The sequence below is a fragment of the Barbus barbus genome (genome assembly GCF_936440315.1).
Source record: "Barbus barbus genome assembly, chromosome: 3".
Taxonomy (NCBI): domain Eukaryota; kingdom Metazoa; phylum Chordata; class Actinopteri; order Cypriniformes; family Cyprinidae; genus Barbus; species Barbus barbus.
In genome coordinates, this window is record NC_136731.1 from 21,136,141 (window position 1) to 21,154,333 (window position 18,193).

Sequence of the window (18,193 nt, forward strand, 5' to 3'; positions counted from 1 at the left end):
GTTCAAGCAACAACGAAAATGTAACATCTATTTTGTCACCATTTTGTTTACCTTCTTGTTGCTCATTTGGGAAAGAATGACGCCAGCAACAAAATGGACATGGGTTCTATGTCAAAGTGAATTCAGACACGTTTCAAACCAGCAGAATGTTATTTAGCACTTAAGTCGCTGTTTTTAGTTTCGATGATGGGGGACATGAGGGGTCCTTGCACACTGTTAGTCATTAATGATACATTGGGTGCAGATTGATGTCAGGCAGTCATATTTGTCTCTCTCTCCAGCACTCTGAAGAGCAAGGAGCTCTCACCTGTGATTGGCCTCAAGGCTGTGCAGGCGTCAGGAGCAACTGTGCCCTCTGTCAGCGGTCAGCAGAGCAACAGCCAGTCTCCCCACTCTGCCGAGCACAGCCCCCACACCTTACACAAAGGTTCGTCCCACTGGGATTCCTCTTTAATTCAATACAGATAAAATTATCTTTAAATCTGGTATAATTGGGTGATCAGATCACTTTATATATCTGGTAATAACACGTTTCTCATTCTGTCAAGGTGATTTTGTGGCGACATACATCACTTACTACATCAGTATTTGTTTTTATTGTACTGTGAAGTCTCGTGTATGTGAATATAGGTGGACTTTATTACACATTTTACAATGGGATGGTTATTTTAGTAAAATGCTTGTTTTGCTACAGTGATTAGTGTTATGTTGGTATGCAGCTGCATTTGAAAAGAAAAATAGGTACAGTGACTTGAATACAACTTAATTTCCGAATTAAAATTAATTAGATGTGTTTTAGTGGGCATAAATAAATAAAAAATGTCAGAATAATATAACTCTTGATATAATGAAGAAAAAGACTCATTAATGCAGTTCTTGAAAAGAAAACCTTATTATTTTGGAAAGATCGTATTTCTTAGAACAAGAATGTTTTAACAAAATGGTTTAATTTATTGTTTACATTAAGGAAAATTATTTAAGACATTCTTTATTAAGACAAGTCTTGATTTCTGAAATATGTATCAACATTAACTAAATTCATGCTTAAAACAATAATAAATACCTGTCAGTGGGTTAAGAAAAACAAACTTAATTCAAAGAGAAATCAAGTTTATTTTTCTTAACCTGGTGACAGATATTTTTTCTTGTTTTATGCATAAGCTCAATTACTTTTAATAGATTTTTCAGAAAATAATACTTAATATCTAAAGTCACTTGAAGATTTTTTTATTTTGTTTATTTATTTATTTATTGCAATGTTCAGGTTGTAAAATATAATTTGATGCAACTCCCCCAAAACTTAATGATATTCATAAAGTAAAAATTCATTTAATATCTAAAAATAGTTCTTACTTTTGAAGGGTATATTTAAAAACATTTTAAAAAATTATTAAAATGTGTACACTCACATGCTTTCATGGTGTAAGGAAAATATTATTACATTTATTTTTACTTTGGAATCATTAAATGTTAAGAAATTCCCAAGATACATTGCACCCAGTTTTCACCTTGAAGCACTCTGAATCTGTGATCTGATCACCAAAAACAAATGTTAATACCAGGTGTAAACAGGATTGTATAGTAAAGGTTACTTGAATGCATATTTGATTTAGTCTTTTCTCTCTCTCTCCTTACAGCCTCTAAGAAACTGGCCCCTGTGCCGCCCAAGGTTCCCTACGGCCAGTCGGGGGGGATGTCAGACCAATCCACAGGTCAGCCCTCTCCGGTTAGCCTGTCCCCCACTCCCCCAAGTACCCCCTCCCCATACGGTTTGGGCTGTCCCCCTGGACACGCGCCCACCTCTTCCCCTGGCCAGACCCCATTAGGGGGACTCCATACGTTGTCCTCGCCACCCTCTCTGACTGGTACGCTCACAAAGTCCCGACCTACCCCAAAGCCCAGACAGAGACCCAGTCTACCCCCTCCCCAGCCGCCCACCGTCCCCCCTACGGTCCCCCAGCCCCTGGAGCAGGGTCTACTTGACGGATTGTCCCCCGGAGAGAGCATGTCCACAGGTAAACATGCCTCAGTGGCAACATCACAAGTGGGAGTCCAGCATCCCTCTCTCACACTGTCTGTCTCTCCGACCTACGCAGGCGATGGACTTTAAGAAGCCAGATCCCCTTATGAAATGTGAAGACATTTGTCTTAAATATGGAGTGCCCATTTATTAAGTTGCCTTTGAGATGTATAGTATGATAATTATTTTTTGAATCCCTAGGATTATATTTTAGCTCTACAATTTTAGGAAAAAATGGAAACAAAGGGAATTCACTTTAAGCCCATGGACATACTGTATATATTTTTCTACAAAGTGAAGTGTGTAATTGAAAGTTTCCACCGACTCTTCTGCTCCACCACAAACAGGTAGTCTTGCACCAAATTCATTCCATTACTTGATCCAGAAGTTGTTGGACGTGTCTGACTGCTCAAACAAAGCAGGCAGTGTTTTAAAAGCACCACTGAGTTTACATTCTTTAGGATGTTATAGTCAGCATAAAATCAAAATTGAAAATTCTTATTTTTTAATGGAACACTGTAGTATTTATTATAAATAATTTATCCGTGCTCTTCATTATTTTTTTCAAATTCATGTGCCTTTGTAATCTTTAATCAAAAATGTTAACCTCCCCTCCTCCTCAAAACGACTCATCTTCTCTTCCGGTCACGAGCGATGGCGCAAGGGCGGAGCTAGTGACAGCTAGTGGGGTAAACGCTGGGATAAAACGACAGGGGAAAAGCTGTGGTCAATGCACTTATTTCTATAAAGTGAAGCATCAGCTGACGTGAGACATGGGGGAGTACACTACCCTTAAAAATTGAAAAGGTATTAGATTATTACCACAACATTACACTTAGGACATCGCAATTTTTTTTTTTTTTTTTTTTATGAATATGACCTAACCTGGAGGACGTGAACAGTCATTCAGGCAGTCTCTCTATCTCTCTCTCTCTCTCTCTCTCTCTCTCTCTCGCTCGCACACTGTTAGGCATGTTTTGTGTCATTGATTGTCCTCGTCACCTTCATCCTCAATAAATATGCTAGGATCTGGGCTGGACTGGGACAAAAAATCGGCCCTGGCATTTTGGCCCAAACCGGCCAAAATACTACCCATCTTTGCACACTCTTGAATATGTATACCAGCTCCTATTCCATAAAAGCACTAAAGCCATATAATAATAGTTAGGAAATAGTTAGTTATAATAAAACTATAATCCACACTGATGAATCCTAACTATAGGCCATATAGTTATGACATCCTGTGTATGTGCCTGTGTGTTTGAGGGAGAAAGGGAAGAGACATGATAAATTGTTGATCAGATGATCACTGTTTCCCATAGTATAGCATTAAATAAACTGTAAACTTACTTAGTCACATTTGTTAACTCCTTTGTTAAAAGCATAAGAAGGCATCCTGTGTGTGTGTGTGTGTGTGTGTGTGTGTGTGTGTGTGTGTGTGTGTGTGTGTGTGTGTGTGCGTGTGTGTGTGTGCGAGTGCACCTGGTATTCATCACGTCCTGGGGACCAAATGTCCCCACAAGGATAGTAATACCAGTAAATCTTAATCTTGTGGGGACATTTTTTGGTCCCCATGAGGAAACAAGCTTATAAATCATACAGCATAAAGTTTTTTGAAAATCTAAAAATGCAGCATGTTTCCTGTGAGGGCTAAGTTTAGGTGTAGGGTTGGTGTAGGGCAATAGCACATACAGATTGTACAGTATAAAAACCATTACGCCTATGGGATGTCCCCATAAAACATGGAAACCCAACATCTCTGTGTGTGTGTGTGTGTGTGTGTGTGTGTGCACGTGTGCACGTGTGCAGTGGTGTATAAAGTACCCGAAAGCCACACTCAAGTAAAAGTACAGGTATCTTACCAAAAAATGACTTTGGTAGAAGTTGAAGTCTTCGTTTAGAATATTACTTGAGTAAAAGTCTTAAAGTATATGATATTTATTGTACTTAAGTACGAAAAGTATTTTTTAAAAATCTTAAACGTACTTAAGTATTGAAAGTAAAAGTACAAGTAAATGCAAAAGAAGCAAATATATATATATATATATATATATATATATATATATATATATAAATAAATATTCATACAGCTTTAGCAGCAAGATTGTGTTCAGTTTGAACTCTTTCTTCCATTTTGTATTTTTGGGTAAGAATAAGAAGCACTTCATCCGGTACTTAGTGTCTTTCATTCCAACATAAGAAAACATTTCTGGAATCTGCATCTGAAATAGCATTTAGATGTATTTACACAGTTTAATGTATCTCACAGGGGACATGGATGCATTTAAACTGCAGTTACAGATGCATAAATAGGCCTAATGTTGTGTTTTTAACATAAAACATTGAATACTGATATTTGAAATAATTTAAAACATGAAAAAAAAGTCAAAATGTGAAATTAAAACCGTTAGTAGGTGACAGCAAAGACTTTGATGACAGAAAGTGACCATTAATGAGTGAGTCATTGAGATTCAACCGATTCATTCAAACGACTGATTCATTCAGGAACAGAGCATTTGACTGTGTTAATGAGTGAATCACTGAATCATTTATTCAACCGATTCGTTCAAAAAGCGGATTCATTCAATAAGTAAACACCGTCCATTGCTCAGAGATGCAAAACAGTGCTGTGATCTTCGTTTGGAACTATTTTCTTTGGCAAAATTTAGCAAAAATAAGCAATAAGTCTAAAATGTAGGTCACTTATTGCTTACTGGACTTGTATGAAATGATTATTAAATGTGTTGCTGATATCTGCAGAAAAACGGTACTCTTTGTGTGATATAGATATAGTCCAGGTGATATGTGCAAAATTTAGAAGTTAACTATATTATATAAATATAAAAAGCATAAAGAAGCATTTTTGCCGTCTACAATTTAGAGTGCCTGGAATTTTTTAATACATTAATAAATCAAGTGTGTGCACTCTGTGTGTGATTTGATGATATAGCCTACTTGATAATGCAGATCACACATCATTACAACAACACTTACTCTATTATTGCAGAAGATATACTGTATATCACACACCCCAGACTCCACTTTGAGTATAAAATGAATCATCCGCGATTGTGCGCACTTGTTTGCACGGTTTGCAGATGAGCAAAGCTGTTCTAACTTACAAACGCCAGACCACTGATTCTCAAATCTGCTTTCCTGCAGTCTGTGTTCTTCTGACTATTTTGTTGAAAGTAACGAATATGCTTCAGGGAAATGTATCGGAGTAAAAGTTGGCTGAAATATAAAAACTCAAGTATTTTTTGGGAGTATCTGTAGCCTACTTAAGTACTGTAATGAAGTATTATTTCGTTACAATACACCACTGTGTGTGTGTGTGTGTGTGAGAGAGAGAGAGAGAGAGAGAGAGAGCGAGAGAGCGAGAGAGGAGTTGTTTAAAGATGTGATTGGGTCAGCCCAATGTCAATTAAGAAAATAACCAATGGGCTGCTGATTAAATGTCTCATGGGCCGGTCTGTCTGGGGGAAAAAAAATCCTAAACCGACTTTTTTTGACAAATACATTAAACAGCCGCAAAGACCACATCGACGTCAACTCTTTAGGCAGAAAAACTATAGGCTGCTAAGAGTTTTATGGGCCGATCAGACAAATATGGTATGAGAAGGTGTATATGCCTGGCCCAAAAAGTATGTCGGCCCAGCGGGAAAATGCCCGGTCTGCCAGATGGCCAGTCCGCCCCTGGCTAGGATGCTAGGGTGTCGGCGGTGAATCCAGTGAAGAGAAATCCCCCCCACAACTAACTGCAAACTGGCATTCAGATCTGCCTCCATTTTGTTAGCAACGCCCCAACTTTCAATGATCCAATCAATTCTCGAAGGACGAAATCCAGTCCCGCCCTTTCAGATGCCGTTTCACTCGGATAGATATAACAGTAGAGAAAAAAGACAATCGCTACTTCCGTTTCATGCCGACTTTAAAAAAAGAGTAAAAATTGGCAAGTACTTGCTGAAAATCTTCGACTACAATTAGATTGGCTAGCTTTACATTCAGCTTTCAGGGATTGAAGGTGCGGTCATATTTACCATGGTTTAGCAGGTGAAATTCAGTCATTTTAATAAGAATAGGAATCACACATGAAAGTGAATTTTTTTCCAAGCACAAATTTCATAGGGAACACAAATTGGTTGCATGAAAAAATTGGCAGGAACTTGCTGAAAATTAACTAAAAATTTGACTGATTAGCTTTACTTTCAAGTTTTAGGGGTACAGGTACAGTCACATTTACCATTGTTCAGGGAATTTTCATGGGTCCAGTCGTTTCAATAAGAATCCATGCGGTCAGGAATATCCAGGTGAGAGATATTCAGATGCAGATTTCGCAAAGGGTTTAAAGGGGTCATATGATGTTGCTAAAAAGAACATTATTTGGTGTAATGTTATGTGTTTATATGACTTAAGGTTAAAAAATATGCTCTATGCTCCGCCTTTCTGAAACGTGTCGATTTTTACAAAGCTCATCATTCTGAGAAGCGAGGTGCGCTCTATTTGGCCAGCTATCCAGTGCGTTGTGATTGGCAGAATACCTCAAGCGTGAGACGGAAATGTTACGCCCCTCACTGTATTGTGATGCCGTGTCCCGGCGAGATGAGACCAAAACAATAAAACCCACTATAAACGAGGCATTTGTTGCTTCCAGTGGGGACATAATTACTGATTATAATGACTTATACTGTCTTTTTACGTGTCGCGTTGCATCGCGCTCAGTAAACATTACCATGTCTGCATTTGTAATCAGAGAAATGACAAGCAACAAGCGTTACTCTACACTTTACACTGCCTTTACATTGCTCAAACTCGCGTTTGAATAGTCAGTGGCAAATTCTTTAAATATGAAAACATACTTACAGGCTGTGAGTCAGAAGCGCTAGACTGTCCTGGCAAAGTTGGAATTGCCCCACTTTATAGAAACAGTTGGCATTGTAGGCTACTCTTCCAGGTTCAGGAAATGGTCCTCCTGTAAAATGCGCTGCACACACTCTAATATTTGGGTTGAACTGTTCTGGAACAGTGTTGTAAATACAACTTAACCACTGATTTGTAGTTGTGTCCTCTTTTGGAAGCCCAAACAAAGTACTTTCACTTTCACAACGAAACAGCTTCTCCAGGACATGGCACTGGCGGCAGCAAAAATACTACTGCGAGAATAAAAATCACGCCCTCTTTCTTTGCTTATACATTTGGGCAGTGTTTTGCAAAGCTTCCCACACTGTGACGTAGACATGTGGGGGTGTGTTTAAATGAGCCGTTTTAGGAAGGCATGGACAAGTCTTAACTTTTATAAAGAATATCTCTTTGGGTTTGAGACTTTAGTCTTTGCAACTTTAGGGATCTTATCTATGCACGAACAGCTTGTAACACTCCAAAGAGAAAGGAAAACTTGAAATCCCATGGGCAAGCACTTGCTGAAAATCGTCAACTTCAAATTTACGGGTAGCTTTGCTTTCAACTTTCAGGAGTACATGTTGTGTACTCACATTTCAGGAATTACACATGAGGGTGAATGATTTTCCCACATGGATTTCGGAAGGGATTCAAATTTGTCACTCGGAAAAAATTAGCAAGCGCTTGCTAAAAATCACCAAATCCAATTGATTTGTTAACTTTACATTCAACTTTCAGGACTGAAGGTGCAGTCATATTTACCACCAAGTTTTCTAATAAAGTTGCCTCTAAACAACAAAATACAAACAAATTGAACTTCGGTTGGTCAAGTTACAAACTGCTATGTTGACCAGTCTGGCTACATGAGACTGACCAAGAATGAACCATTTTAACATGCAAAGAATTACACACTTCATCTTTGAAGTTCAGTATGAGCCATATAGTTATTTTCTCAGCTTTAGTGTGAGACTGTTTCTCTAAAGGTTTTGTGGTCTTTGTATCATTCCAGTGGCCCGCTGTATGGCACTGATTGTATGTTCTCTCGTGTGAGGCGTGTCTGTCAGTCATTCTCCTGAGCACTGATTGATGTATGACTCTTTTATCCCCTGTCATCGTTGTGCACCTTGCAGCTGTGTGAGGCCAGGGACTGAGTGTGGGCTGGGACATTTAGGGGACATTTAGGGTAAGCCAGAACCTGCTGTGCCCGTGCCATAGCCTCATCTCACACCATCTGGCCTGGTGCTGTGGCTGAATCTGGGGCCTCTACCGCAGCCTTGCTCTCTGTCTCATACCGTAACACTTCCTTCTCCGGCTCTGTCATTCTCTCCCAGTTGCAGGGCTGTCCTTTGCTTCTTCATTCTGTCAGTGTAGTCTGTGCATGGTGTGAGACTGGTCTATGCATGGCTTACAGCCTTACTTTTCCAAGCAACATCACACATTTGCCAACGTCGTCGCTTATGAAGTCCATCTCAACGCCTCCGGCCCTGATCTCACATCATGATCCATTCCCCCTCCCAATTTCCCCACCAACACATAGGTGGGCCCAGGTAAACCCCAACCAAACTCGCTTTGAGTTGAGTCCATCGCAGGACGACAGTACAACTCTCCGCCCCACCACAGTTGTGACTACACCATCTCGCGTCCATCTCATTCTTACACAGGGGAGGTCATCACAATCAGATACAGTCCACCAATCCACATAGTTCACTGAAAAGGTTCTTAATGTTACCACCTTCAATTTGCACCCATCTTGTTGTCCATGTGTGGAGTATTGTGTTCATTGTGGTCAGTGTTGGGGGTAACGCGTTACAAGTAACACACATTACAAGTAACACACGTAATAAGTAACATAATGCTATGTGTGCATATTTTTTGTCGAGTATTAAGTAAAGTAACGTTACTTTTTACATTTAAGCTGCGGTACGTTTTCTAACATGTAACAGGTTTAGTGTTGTTTGGCGAACATTACGTAAACACGTAATGCTAACAGCGCATAAGTAACAGTGATGGCACATAAATAATAATTAATGTTACTTTTCTGTTAATTATCTGATACAGATAATTACTTGTGTAAAGTGTCTTCACGTGGTTAAATTCTGTTGTGGATAAATAGCATACTAAAGCCACCTTAAAGTCTGTAACAAGCATTTTACAAACAGACACAGGTGTAATGCATTGTGTGAAATGAAATTGTAATTCTGATGTAAAAACAGTTGTCTTTGTGTGACATTTAAACATCCATAAATATGGTTTCATGCTATATTTGTTGTTGTAGGCAAATCATGTCAGGGACAAATACTTTTTGACAGCAAAATTATCTAAAAATATCGACAAGCCTAGCAGGAAACCACCATTCCAGAAGACAGAGTGCCTTGGCTAATTGACGCCTGGACGAAATAACACAAAAATATCACGTTGCTTTTCATAAAAGGTAACAATGTAATCAAGTTAGTTACTTTTTTAGGAGCATCGTACATGTAACGCATTACTATCAAAGTAACATTCCCCAGCACTGATTGTGGTGAACTGTTGATTCTATTGTTGTTACTTTCTGAAAAACTGCAAAAAGCTTTATGTAGTACTTTTATATTTTAAATGAGAGAGATTTTGCACTGAGGCAGGACAGGTATCATTTCAAATGAAACCGATATTTCACCTTCCTCCCCAATGGCTCAGTGTAACAGAATCCCTGTGCAGAATGCCAGGAAACAATCTGATGTGCCCCTCTCCTGCTGCAACACACTTTCAACACCCTTCGCTGACTTCGCCTCTAACAGTGGTCTGGGAACTGAATTTGCTTTTTGCTCTCTCTCTCCTTGTGTCATTTTCAACATCCTCATCATCGCCATTTCCATCGTTTCTCTCTGTACTGTAAACTTGTGTTGTCGCTTCACTTTCGTGGCCATCACTCTCATTTGCATGATCCTATAGCAGATTTCTTCAGTTTGGAAATTCCCTCCATCAACGTCAATCTGGACAGTCTGTTGGACGAGTTCAGGGTGGTCCCATGTCGGATCTCCTTTGCTGCAGTCAGCTCTCCGGAGGGGGAGTCCGTGTCCGAAGAGGAGGGCCAAAGCACGACGCTATGACCCCTGAGCCCACCCAGCAGCATGCCAGCTTCACCCAGAACGCATCCACTCCTGCTGAGGCCCAACTGGAACCCCACCTTGGCCAAGCCCTCAGTCACGGATACTACATGAGAGACTCGATAAGATGCCAGCCACACAACAGGTGCCATAAAAAAAGCATCAGAATGGATTTCGTTCAAATTGCCACTGGAGGAACCTGGAGTTTTGTGTTCTGATTCCTGTTTCTCTCTGAACGATTCTGTCTGTTTCATTTTGTTGTTGTGTTGGTTTCGTTAGATTGGGATGTTTTTATTTCTGCCTTATCAGAGCTGCAATTACAATACAATGCACATAGGGAGCGGTCTGCTGACTTTAAAGGAACCTCATACACTTTGTCTTGCTGGAGGCTTTGAACTGAGACGCACCCTCATGGTATGAGAGTAGGCCGTCTTCGTTTTCCCTACAGGGTCCATGCTATGCTCTTTATAGATGACTTGGTGGCATATAGCATGTTTAAGTCTAATTTTGCAATGCTGAGGTTTTCTTTCTTTCTTTCTTTCTTTCTTTCTTTCTTTCTTTCATTCTCAGTCTGTCTAACCTACACTAATCACTGCTTTAGCAATCCAATTCAGCTGACCTTTTGCTAAGTCCCGCCTTAAAGTGCTACTGACCAATCTGGCCTTAGCAACTGTTGATGCCCATTATATTATCAGACAAGTGCTCATTTCTAAGGTAGATCTATGGACAGACTGTGTGTTTAAATAATTTTGTAAAATTACATTTAAAACATTTATCAGAGAATACATTAAACCCTTGTTGCCTATGGCTCAAACAGTAGAGCACAGCTCTAGCAATGCCAAGGTCATGGGTACGATTCCCGGGGAGACCAAGACCTGATAAAATGTAAATATGTACCTTCCCTGCAGGCACATATTTGGTTAAATTTCAGTTGCAATGTCAGGTGACCAAAAGTCAATGTCAATTTAACGTCTAATGTCAATGTTAATTTGATGTCCAGTACTGCAACATCTGTCTGATGTCATGTCCAACATCAACCTGACGTTATATTGACGTCCTGTGCCTGCTGGGTTGAACACAAGTTGCTTTGGATAAAAGCGCCTGCCAAATAAAAGTAAATATTGCCTCAAAAAAGAGAGATAAAGTTTTCCCCCCTTTTCCAAATCTTAGAAGTTGGGAATTGCATAAGGTAAACTGAATAATGCGTCCTGAACATGTAGAATGGTAAACTGAGGCCCTGTCCCAAATGGAACACTTCATGTGCACTTGCGGTCTTATAGACTTACAGTGGCCGCCGCATGCGCATGTTCGTTAGGTCCATGAGACTGTAGCGTGTCCCGTTCATCATTTTAGCATTCAGAAGGGTGCTCTGAGAAATCAAATGCAGTCAAAGCGGTTATTGTCACGAAAGTGCGGACTCAGAGGAAGGCCACATGGGTTTAGGGTGCCATTTGGGACAGGGCCTGAAATGTACAATTCATTCCTGCGGTGGATTCAGTCAAGGTTGTTTGAGTCAGCAATAGAAACTGAGGGGGCGGGGCTTAGCAGGGAGTCAATCAATTTGCTGTATCATTTTGATATGTGCGTTTATCTGTGGCAGAACATCGTCAGAACTTTCTGAAACACACTTAATACAGTAACACAGTGATAACTGCTGCAGTAAAGTGCATTTTCTTAAAGAGCCAATACAATATAATGCAGTACATGGAAGCAAGATACGAAATCCAGGGTTCCCAAAGTCATGGAAACTATCAGGGAATTTCAATAGTGTCATGGAAAATTTTAAAATCCCTCTAACAAATCATGGAATTTTGTATATATATATATATATATATATATATATATATATATATATATATATTTTTTTTTTTTTTTTTTTTTTTTTTCTGCTCTGAAGTTTCTTATTTTGTTGCGAGTTTGCGATCTCTATATAATGATAATGATATTTCAAAATCCTTATCCTGGAAATCTGTTCATGGAAATTCACTGGTCAGAAATTGTGGGAACCCTGGAAATCTCAATTCTTCACCCTTTACCTGCAAAACAGAAACAGTGCTTGTGCTAAAAAGGGTCACTGCAAACACTTTCCTGCAAATGTTTCATAAAATACTTTTGGCAGCCACTACTGAGATCAACTATTGGTTCTGTTCCAATGCACTGCCTTGCATTTTCTGTTGTCTTTCTGCACTCATATGCCCTCCAAAGTGCTTCAAACGCAGTGCCACACTATCCCTTCTGTATATACCAGTACTGTATATAAAGATGTGTAGATTAATGTCAACGAGAGGACAAATGTAAAGGCAAATATGAATTATATATTCATAAATGTGACATGCCATATTTATCTTGTATAGAAATAATGTTCTAAGTATTATTTTGTCCCTGAACACTTTTTGTCAGGTTCACATAGCAAGTGAGTTTTTTGCACTTTTGTATGCCATGAACTAGATGTTTAAATATGAATGCAGACGTGGCAGAAGTTTAGGTAGAGTTACTCCCAAGAGAGATTTTATCCCTAAACCGACCTCATCAATAACAGCCTTAATCAACAGCATAAACTGTATAGCTACTTACAGTACTCTTATTAGAAAATATATGAAGTCGACAGATTACAGTAATCATACAACAAATGTTCAGTCTTACTCTTGTATAAAAACTGGTAGATTATATCAATGAAAATACAGTGGCCCTAAAAAGTTGTGATGTGTGGAATCTTCCAAAATAATGATATTAGAGCTTCTCTATTAGATCTATATTAGATCTAGTGATTTCGTCCAATTACTTGTAGTCAACTGGTATCGCTTTTAGTGGATGTATGATGTCATTCATCACATGAGCTATGTGTCTGCATACTTTTTAGGGGCACTGTATAGCATACCTCGCCATAAAATCAATGGAAAAATACAGATTTTATAACTTGGCAGGGATCATTTGGAAATGTCATCTCAAAGATATCAGGCCCTAAAGATCCTTCAAAGTCGTATTGCTTTTCCCCAGACACATAGTCTGATGCCACACTGACATGGCACATTTGTTTCATGGGTATACAACACTACGAGACTACTGGATGCTGCAATTTCTCTTGTCTGAACTTGTACAAAAAGCGCAGGACTTTATTAAGGTCAAACAAACATTAGCTCACTTCTGTCCCGTGGAAGGAATGGGCACAGCGAACCGTCTCTGTTCTAATACGAAGGACTGTACTTCCAACGATGGATAGCCATGGCTTGTATTTCTCTCTTTGAATACGCATTAGTGTACGTCAGGGACTAAAGGACTTTTTTTGCTGAAATCTGTGATATGCCTCAGTGTGTGTTCTTGATGAAATATAGTCTAATGATTATTGGTGACTGAGTTATAGTTGTAGTGATTACACAATGATAATTGCAAGTGCCCTCACATTCAGTATTTATAACCTGAAGCTAACGGCGAGTTTCGTGCGTACGTGAGGTTCTGTCTGTGCCGTTTCCCGCAGTGTTCTGTGAGGAGGCAGTGGTGTCTGTTTGAGTGTGCTGACTGAATGTGATTTTGCCTTTACTTGGAAGTGCACTAGAGTAAAGGCCTTATAGCAGCTACAATAGACGCATGGTTTATTTTCTTTATCCTCATCTCTCTCTGTTAGCGCTCATAATGAATGCTTATGTTGTTGTTAATGAAGACGTGGGAGGGTTTTATGCAGTATGTACATGCATTCTCATTCTGGTTCAATATTGCATCTGTTATCACATGCTTTTCGAAGTTGAAAAGGCACAGGTATATGTTATCTTAATGTGATTTGTAAGCTAAGGTTATTAGATTCATGCCTTAATTTACAGGTGACGATGTTTAATATTTATATCCAGTTTGTTCAAGAAATTGGTCAAAACAGAATGTATGTAATAGCCACGATGGAACTTTTTTAACCTGATGAATTGTACATACATAACTGATGATTTGACCCACACAGAATCTGCACAGGTCACGTATCAACCCAAAATCAGAAGAAACAATCGAGAAATTATGTTTTATTTAAAGAACAAGAAGCTTATATTAGTCTAAATTATTAAATCAAATGATTTCCATGATGATTAAGCACAATATCATTCCCAAATGTCATTAATAAAATAAAAAAAATTCTAATATATTTAAATTGTGCTTGTATTATCAGAATACGTTGTTTTAAAAAAAAAAAAAAAAAATTGTATAACAGTCATTTTTAATGTAATGCCAAAAAAAATAAAAAAAATAAATCTTGATAGTCATAAATATTGCAATTTAGATTTTATATGATTTTTTTCTTTCGATTTTGGAGTGAAATGCCCTGACCTGGACCTGTTGTTGTGATGCTTTTCACTGCATTTTGTGCTCTGAAATCATGGGAAATCACTACAGAATCTAAATGGGAAATGTGTTCAATTCTTATTGAGCACTGTAAGCATTTTCATACAAGTCAAAATTGATGTTGAACCAACATGTAAAGGGAAGAAATCCACAAAGATATCTGCAGGCACAGATTCCATGCAGGCCTAATAATGAGTCAAACAGATTTGATTTTAAAATTTCTCTTATTACTTGCTTGATTCAAGAAAATGATAGTACAAATCATTTGCAATTATAATACAAAGGTTCTTTTCAAAATGGGATTTGTCAAATAAAACAGTCATCTAATGCACCTATAACAAGGACATAATTTGTACTCATACATTTATTTCTTAATTTATCTGACATTTTCAACATGAAATGATATGTTCAAAAAGATCTAATGATACAAAGAAGCCACAACGTTATAACAGTGACAAACTGACCTGAAGCTTTTTCTCAATCATCTGTTTTGAACATTTAGGTTACTACATCACCCATTTACATCATCTTGTGAAAACCAGCAGTTTGGAGTGACAAAGCATGCATTTCATTATTCCCTTTAGAAAATCACATGTGTGTTCGTTTAAAGCATTACCAGATAATAAAGGGAGTCAACAATGAACCAGGGATGTGTGAACAGGTGATTCAAAGGTGACAAGTTGTTCAGTGCACATTGTCCAACAATGTACAGCCCTTTTCCCCCCCGCTTACCAAACTAATGTACAAATCTGCCTGTAAACCACCCTCCTCAGCTTAGCATATCAGTGGAAGAACAGTCTGTACTGTGAAGCCTGCCGCAGTCCTTATCAGAATGTCAGAAATACATAGATATATATTAAACTCTACATTTGTAATACTTTTGGTTTGGTTTGGTTTTCTTGTGTATTGTTCACCTCAAACTGCTGTAATGACAATGTCTACATCCTGAAATGATATAAGGGGAGACAGGATCTTGATCATCATTTATGTTTTTAGAAAAAAAAAAAGAGAGTGAAAAGCTAGGTGTTTGAAAATGAAGTCTGGTGATTATCTCAATATAAACTCAAACATTTCAAATTATGTTGACCATTGGAAGATTGTCCACATTCATTTTACAGCTTTATATTGTACGTCAGCAAAAGACTGAATACTGTATGTGTAAAAGTCAGGTATTTTATTATTAACTCAAGTTTGTTTGTTTCATCTAATACTTCCAAAACCTAATGATCTGGGCTATGTAATCCATATTCATTTTATAGCTCTATACTCTTCATGTGCAGTCATATTAGCGCCATTTCTGTAATATTTCGCAGGCAAAACGCTCATACAGAAGTCTGTTGATTAGTAATATGCATTGCTAAGAATTTAAATTGGACAACTATAAAAGGAGATTTTCTCAATATATATATATATATATAATTTTTTTGCACCCTCAGATTCCAGATTTTCAAATAGTTGTATCTCAGCCAATATCTCATATTGTCCGATCCTAACAAACCATACATCAATGGAAAGCGTATTTATTCAGCTTTCAGATGATGTATAAATCTCAATTTTAAAAAAATGGACCCTTATGACTGGTTTTGTGGTGCAGTGGCACATTTTAGAAACAACAGCGTCTCTAACTAATTTTCTGTAATTTAATGGCAAGGTAGTTTAACACAAAATATAGCGTTTCATGTAGCTATTTTTTTTTTTTTTTATTAATAAAAAAATAGTTGTACTCTTTTAACTATGGAAATGCATCATCACAGTCTGTGAAAAGGGTCCATTGAAATGACTGCACCTTTACCGCACGTCTCATTGGTGTGCCTTTCACCAAAAGACTTACGGAAAAAAATTTGGGACAAATTGATACTTCAAACTGAGCAATCCATTAATCCGTTACATCACTTGAGCAATCTCTGAGCAATATAACTGACCTCGGGGTGAACTACAAACACACACATACGATTCTGAAGTGCATTGAGATAGCATTGCTGTACAGGTACGTCACAGAAACACCCTCCAATCAAGTAATGACTGTCAACTTGTGCAGAATGTGAGGTATTAGTCAATTAAGGGCTGGAACTAGCTAAAGAATTTGCTAGCCCGTGTGACAAGAATTTCTGGACAAGCAAGGGTGTGCTTCATTCCTTCCTGGCAATGCAAGCCATAGAGAAAAGCTCAAGCCTCATCACACCCTTCCCCGTCCTCTGTTCTCAAGCTTGCTGTGTCCATGGTAGTTGTAACTGAATCCCATCTTGTTTCTACAAGATCAAGTGACAACCAGACGACCAGCTCATATTTTCTTCTTCACGTTTAAATGGCCCAGTCTCCTCACAGTAACTCGATGAGCGTGGCAGGTTCAAGATCAACTCGTTTTTACTAACAGCTTAGTGCATTCCGATCCAGAACAAAACACAAAGTAACACTATATATTTAACTGTTTTGTAAGGAAACCACCTCCATATGCCTCCCCACAAGACATGTCAGAACAAACCTTGGAAAAGATCTCACAATAACCGTCTGTTCTTCATAAAACATTCATTGTCTTGTGAAACATCTCGTATTCAGTAACACGTGCGAAGGTAAGACTTAATAATCATACATACTAGTCTTAAAGTGATTTATCTTACACGAGGTACCACATAGAAGCAGCTCTGGACAACTTTACGCCAACAAAACCCAAGGAAGTGTGGCAGCCACCAGAGCCAGTAAGGTGAACGTGATCATTAGGATCAGAAGACAGCAGGAGATGGTGCAAAGCCTCTGTCCATTGCTCCTGTAGTGCTGCTGCATGGCTGAAGTTGTCCCAAAATCAATAACATCACCCTCTCTCATGGGTCGACCCAGCTCACTGATGATGAACACCTCTGAAGCGTCTTTAGGACAGATGAGTTTTCGTCTACATAGTCTACATGATGAAATGCTCCTCAGACACCTGCAGAAACAGCCAAGACCTCCGGTGTGAGAGCCAACAGGGAATACAGGAGAGGGCAGAGGTGGTACTTCCAGTGTCTTTCCGATCCTTTTGGCTTCAACCGCTGAGACTGTGAATCCGTGGCGCTTTGTGATGAATGTCAGGTGTCTGCAGACGGGGCAGACGATATTGTCCCGTTTAATGGATCCGTTCAGGCTGGTGTTCAGCAGAGTTCGTACTAAGCAGTCATGGCAGAAGTGATGCCCGCAGCTGAGCGTCCTGGTGCTGTCCGAAAGATTCTCGTAACACACCGGACACTCGCTGTCCTGAGCCTCCTCGTCCATGTCTCTCCGGTCCACCTGGATCCCCTCGACTAGTAAACAGCAGCCCGCGGGAACACTCACGCACTCTGGCACAGGTAACTGATACTCCCGTGAGATAACATGCGGACACCGTGACGACACAGCCGCAGTCACGCCAGAAATGTTGAAAAACTAGATCTGAACTAGAGAGAAGAAACTAGAACCGGTTCAATGTATACAAGTATTAGTGTCGTTTGTTTGGTGTGTTTTATATATATATATATATATATATATATACATATGACCTTAACATTTAAACGTAGGCTATTATAGCATAATAATAATAATACATTAATTTATATATTTTTAAAATTAACAATACTAATAAATTATAGTTATTTATTAATCATTTATTATTACAACAATAATATTCATACCTTATTATTATTATTATTACATGGAAATTATTGCGAAAGATGGAAAATGGAGAACAAAGTTAGAGAAAAATGGAAAAAGTTGAACGCATAAAAATAGTCATTAGTAGTAGTATATAGGTAACATTTATATATAAATGAAAAAATATTAGAATTACAGAAAATATATAGTATAAAATATCTATAAAATATAGAAATGAGTAAATGCACAAAAATAAAACCGAAAACAA

General features: G+C 38.5%; 1 protein-coding gene and 1 pseudogene across 2 annotated transcripts in view; one reads left to right on the forward strand and one right to left on the reverse strand.

The window, feature by feature from the left end:
* Positions 1-10,008, forward strand: part of LOC306847055 (rho GTPase-activating protein 44-like) — a 70,211-nt pseudogene extending 60,203 nt beyond the window's left edge. Inside the window, exons 20-22 of the transcript in view lie at positions 282-427; positions 1,638-2,015; positions 9,851-10,008. The product of the transcript in view is annotated as a rho GTPase-activating protein 44-like (transcript). The remainder of the gene's footprint in view (positions 1-281; positions 428-1,637; positions 2,016-9,850) is intronic.
* Positions 10,009-16,977: 6,969 nt separating this feature from the next.
* Positions 16,978-17,571, reverse strand: LOC306845978 (RING finger protein 222-like; the record flags this gene model as incomplete). Its single annotated transcript, XM_079379009.1, has 1 exon — positions 16,978-17,571. One exon carries the CDS (start codon positions 17,569-17,571, stop codon positions 16,978-16,980), a length of 594 nt encoding a protein of 197 aa, XP_079235135.1.
* Positions 17,572-18,193: the final 622 nt, after the last annotated feature.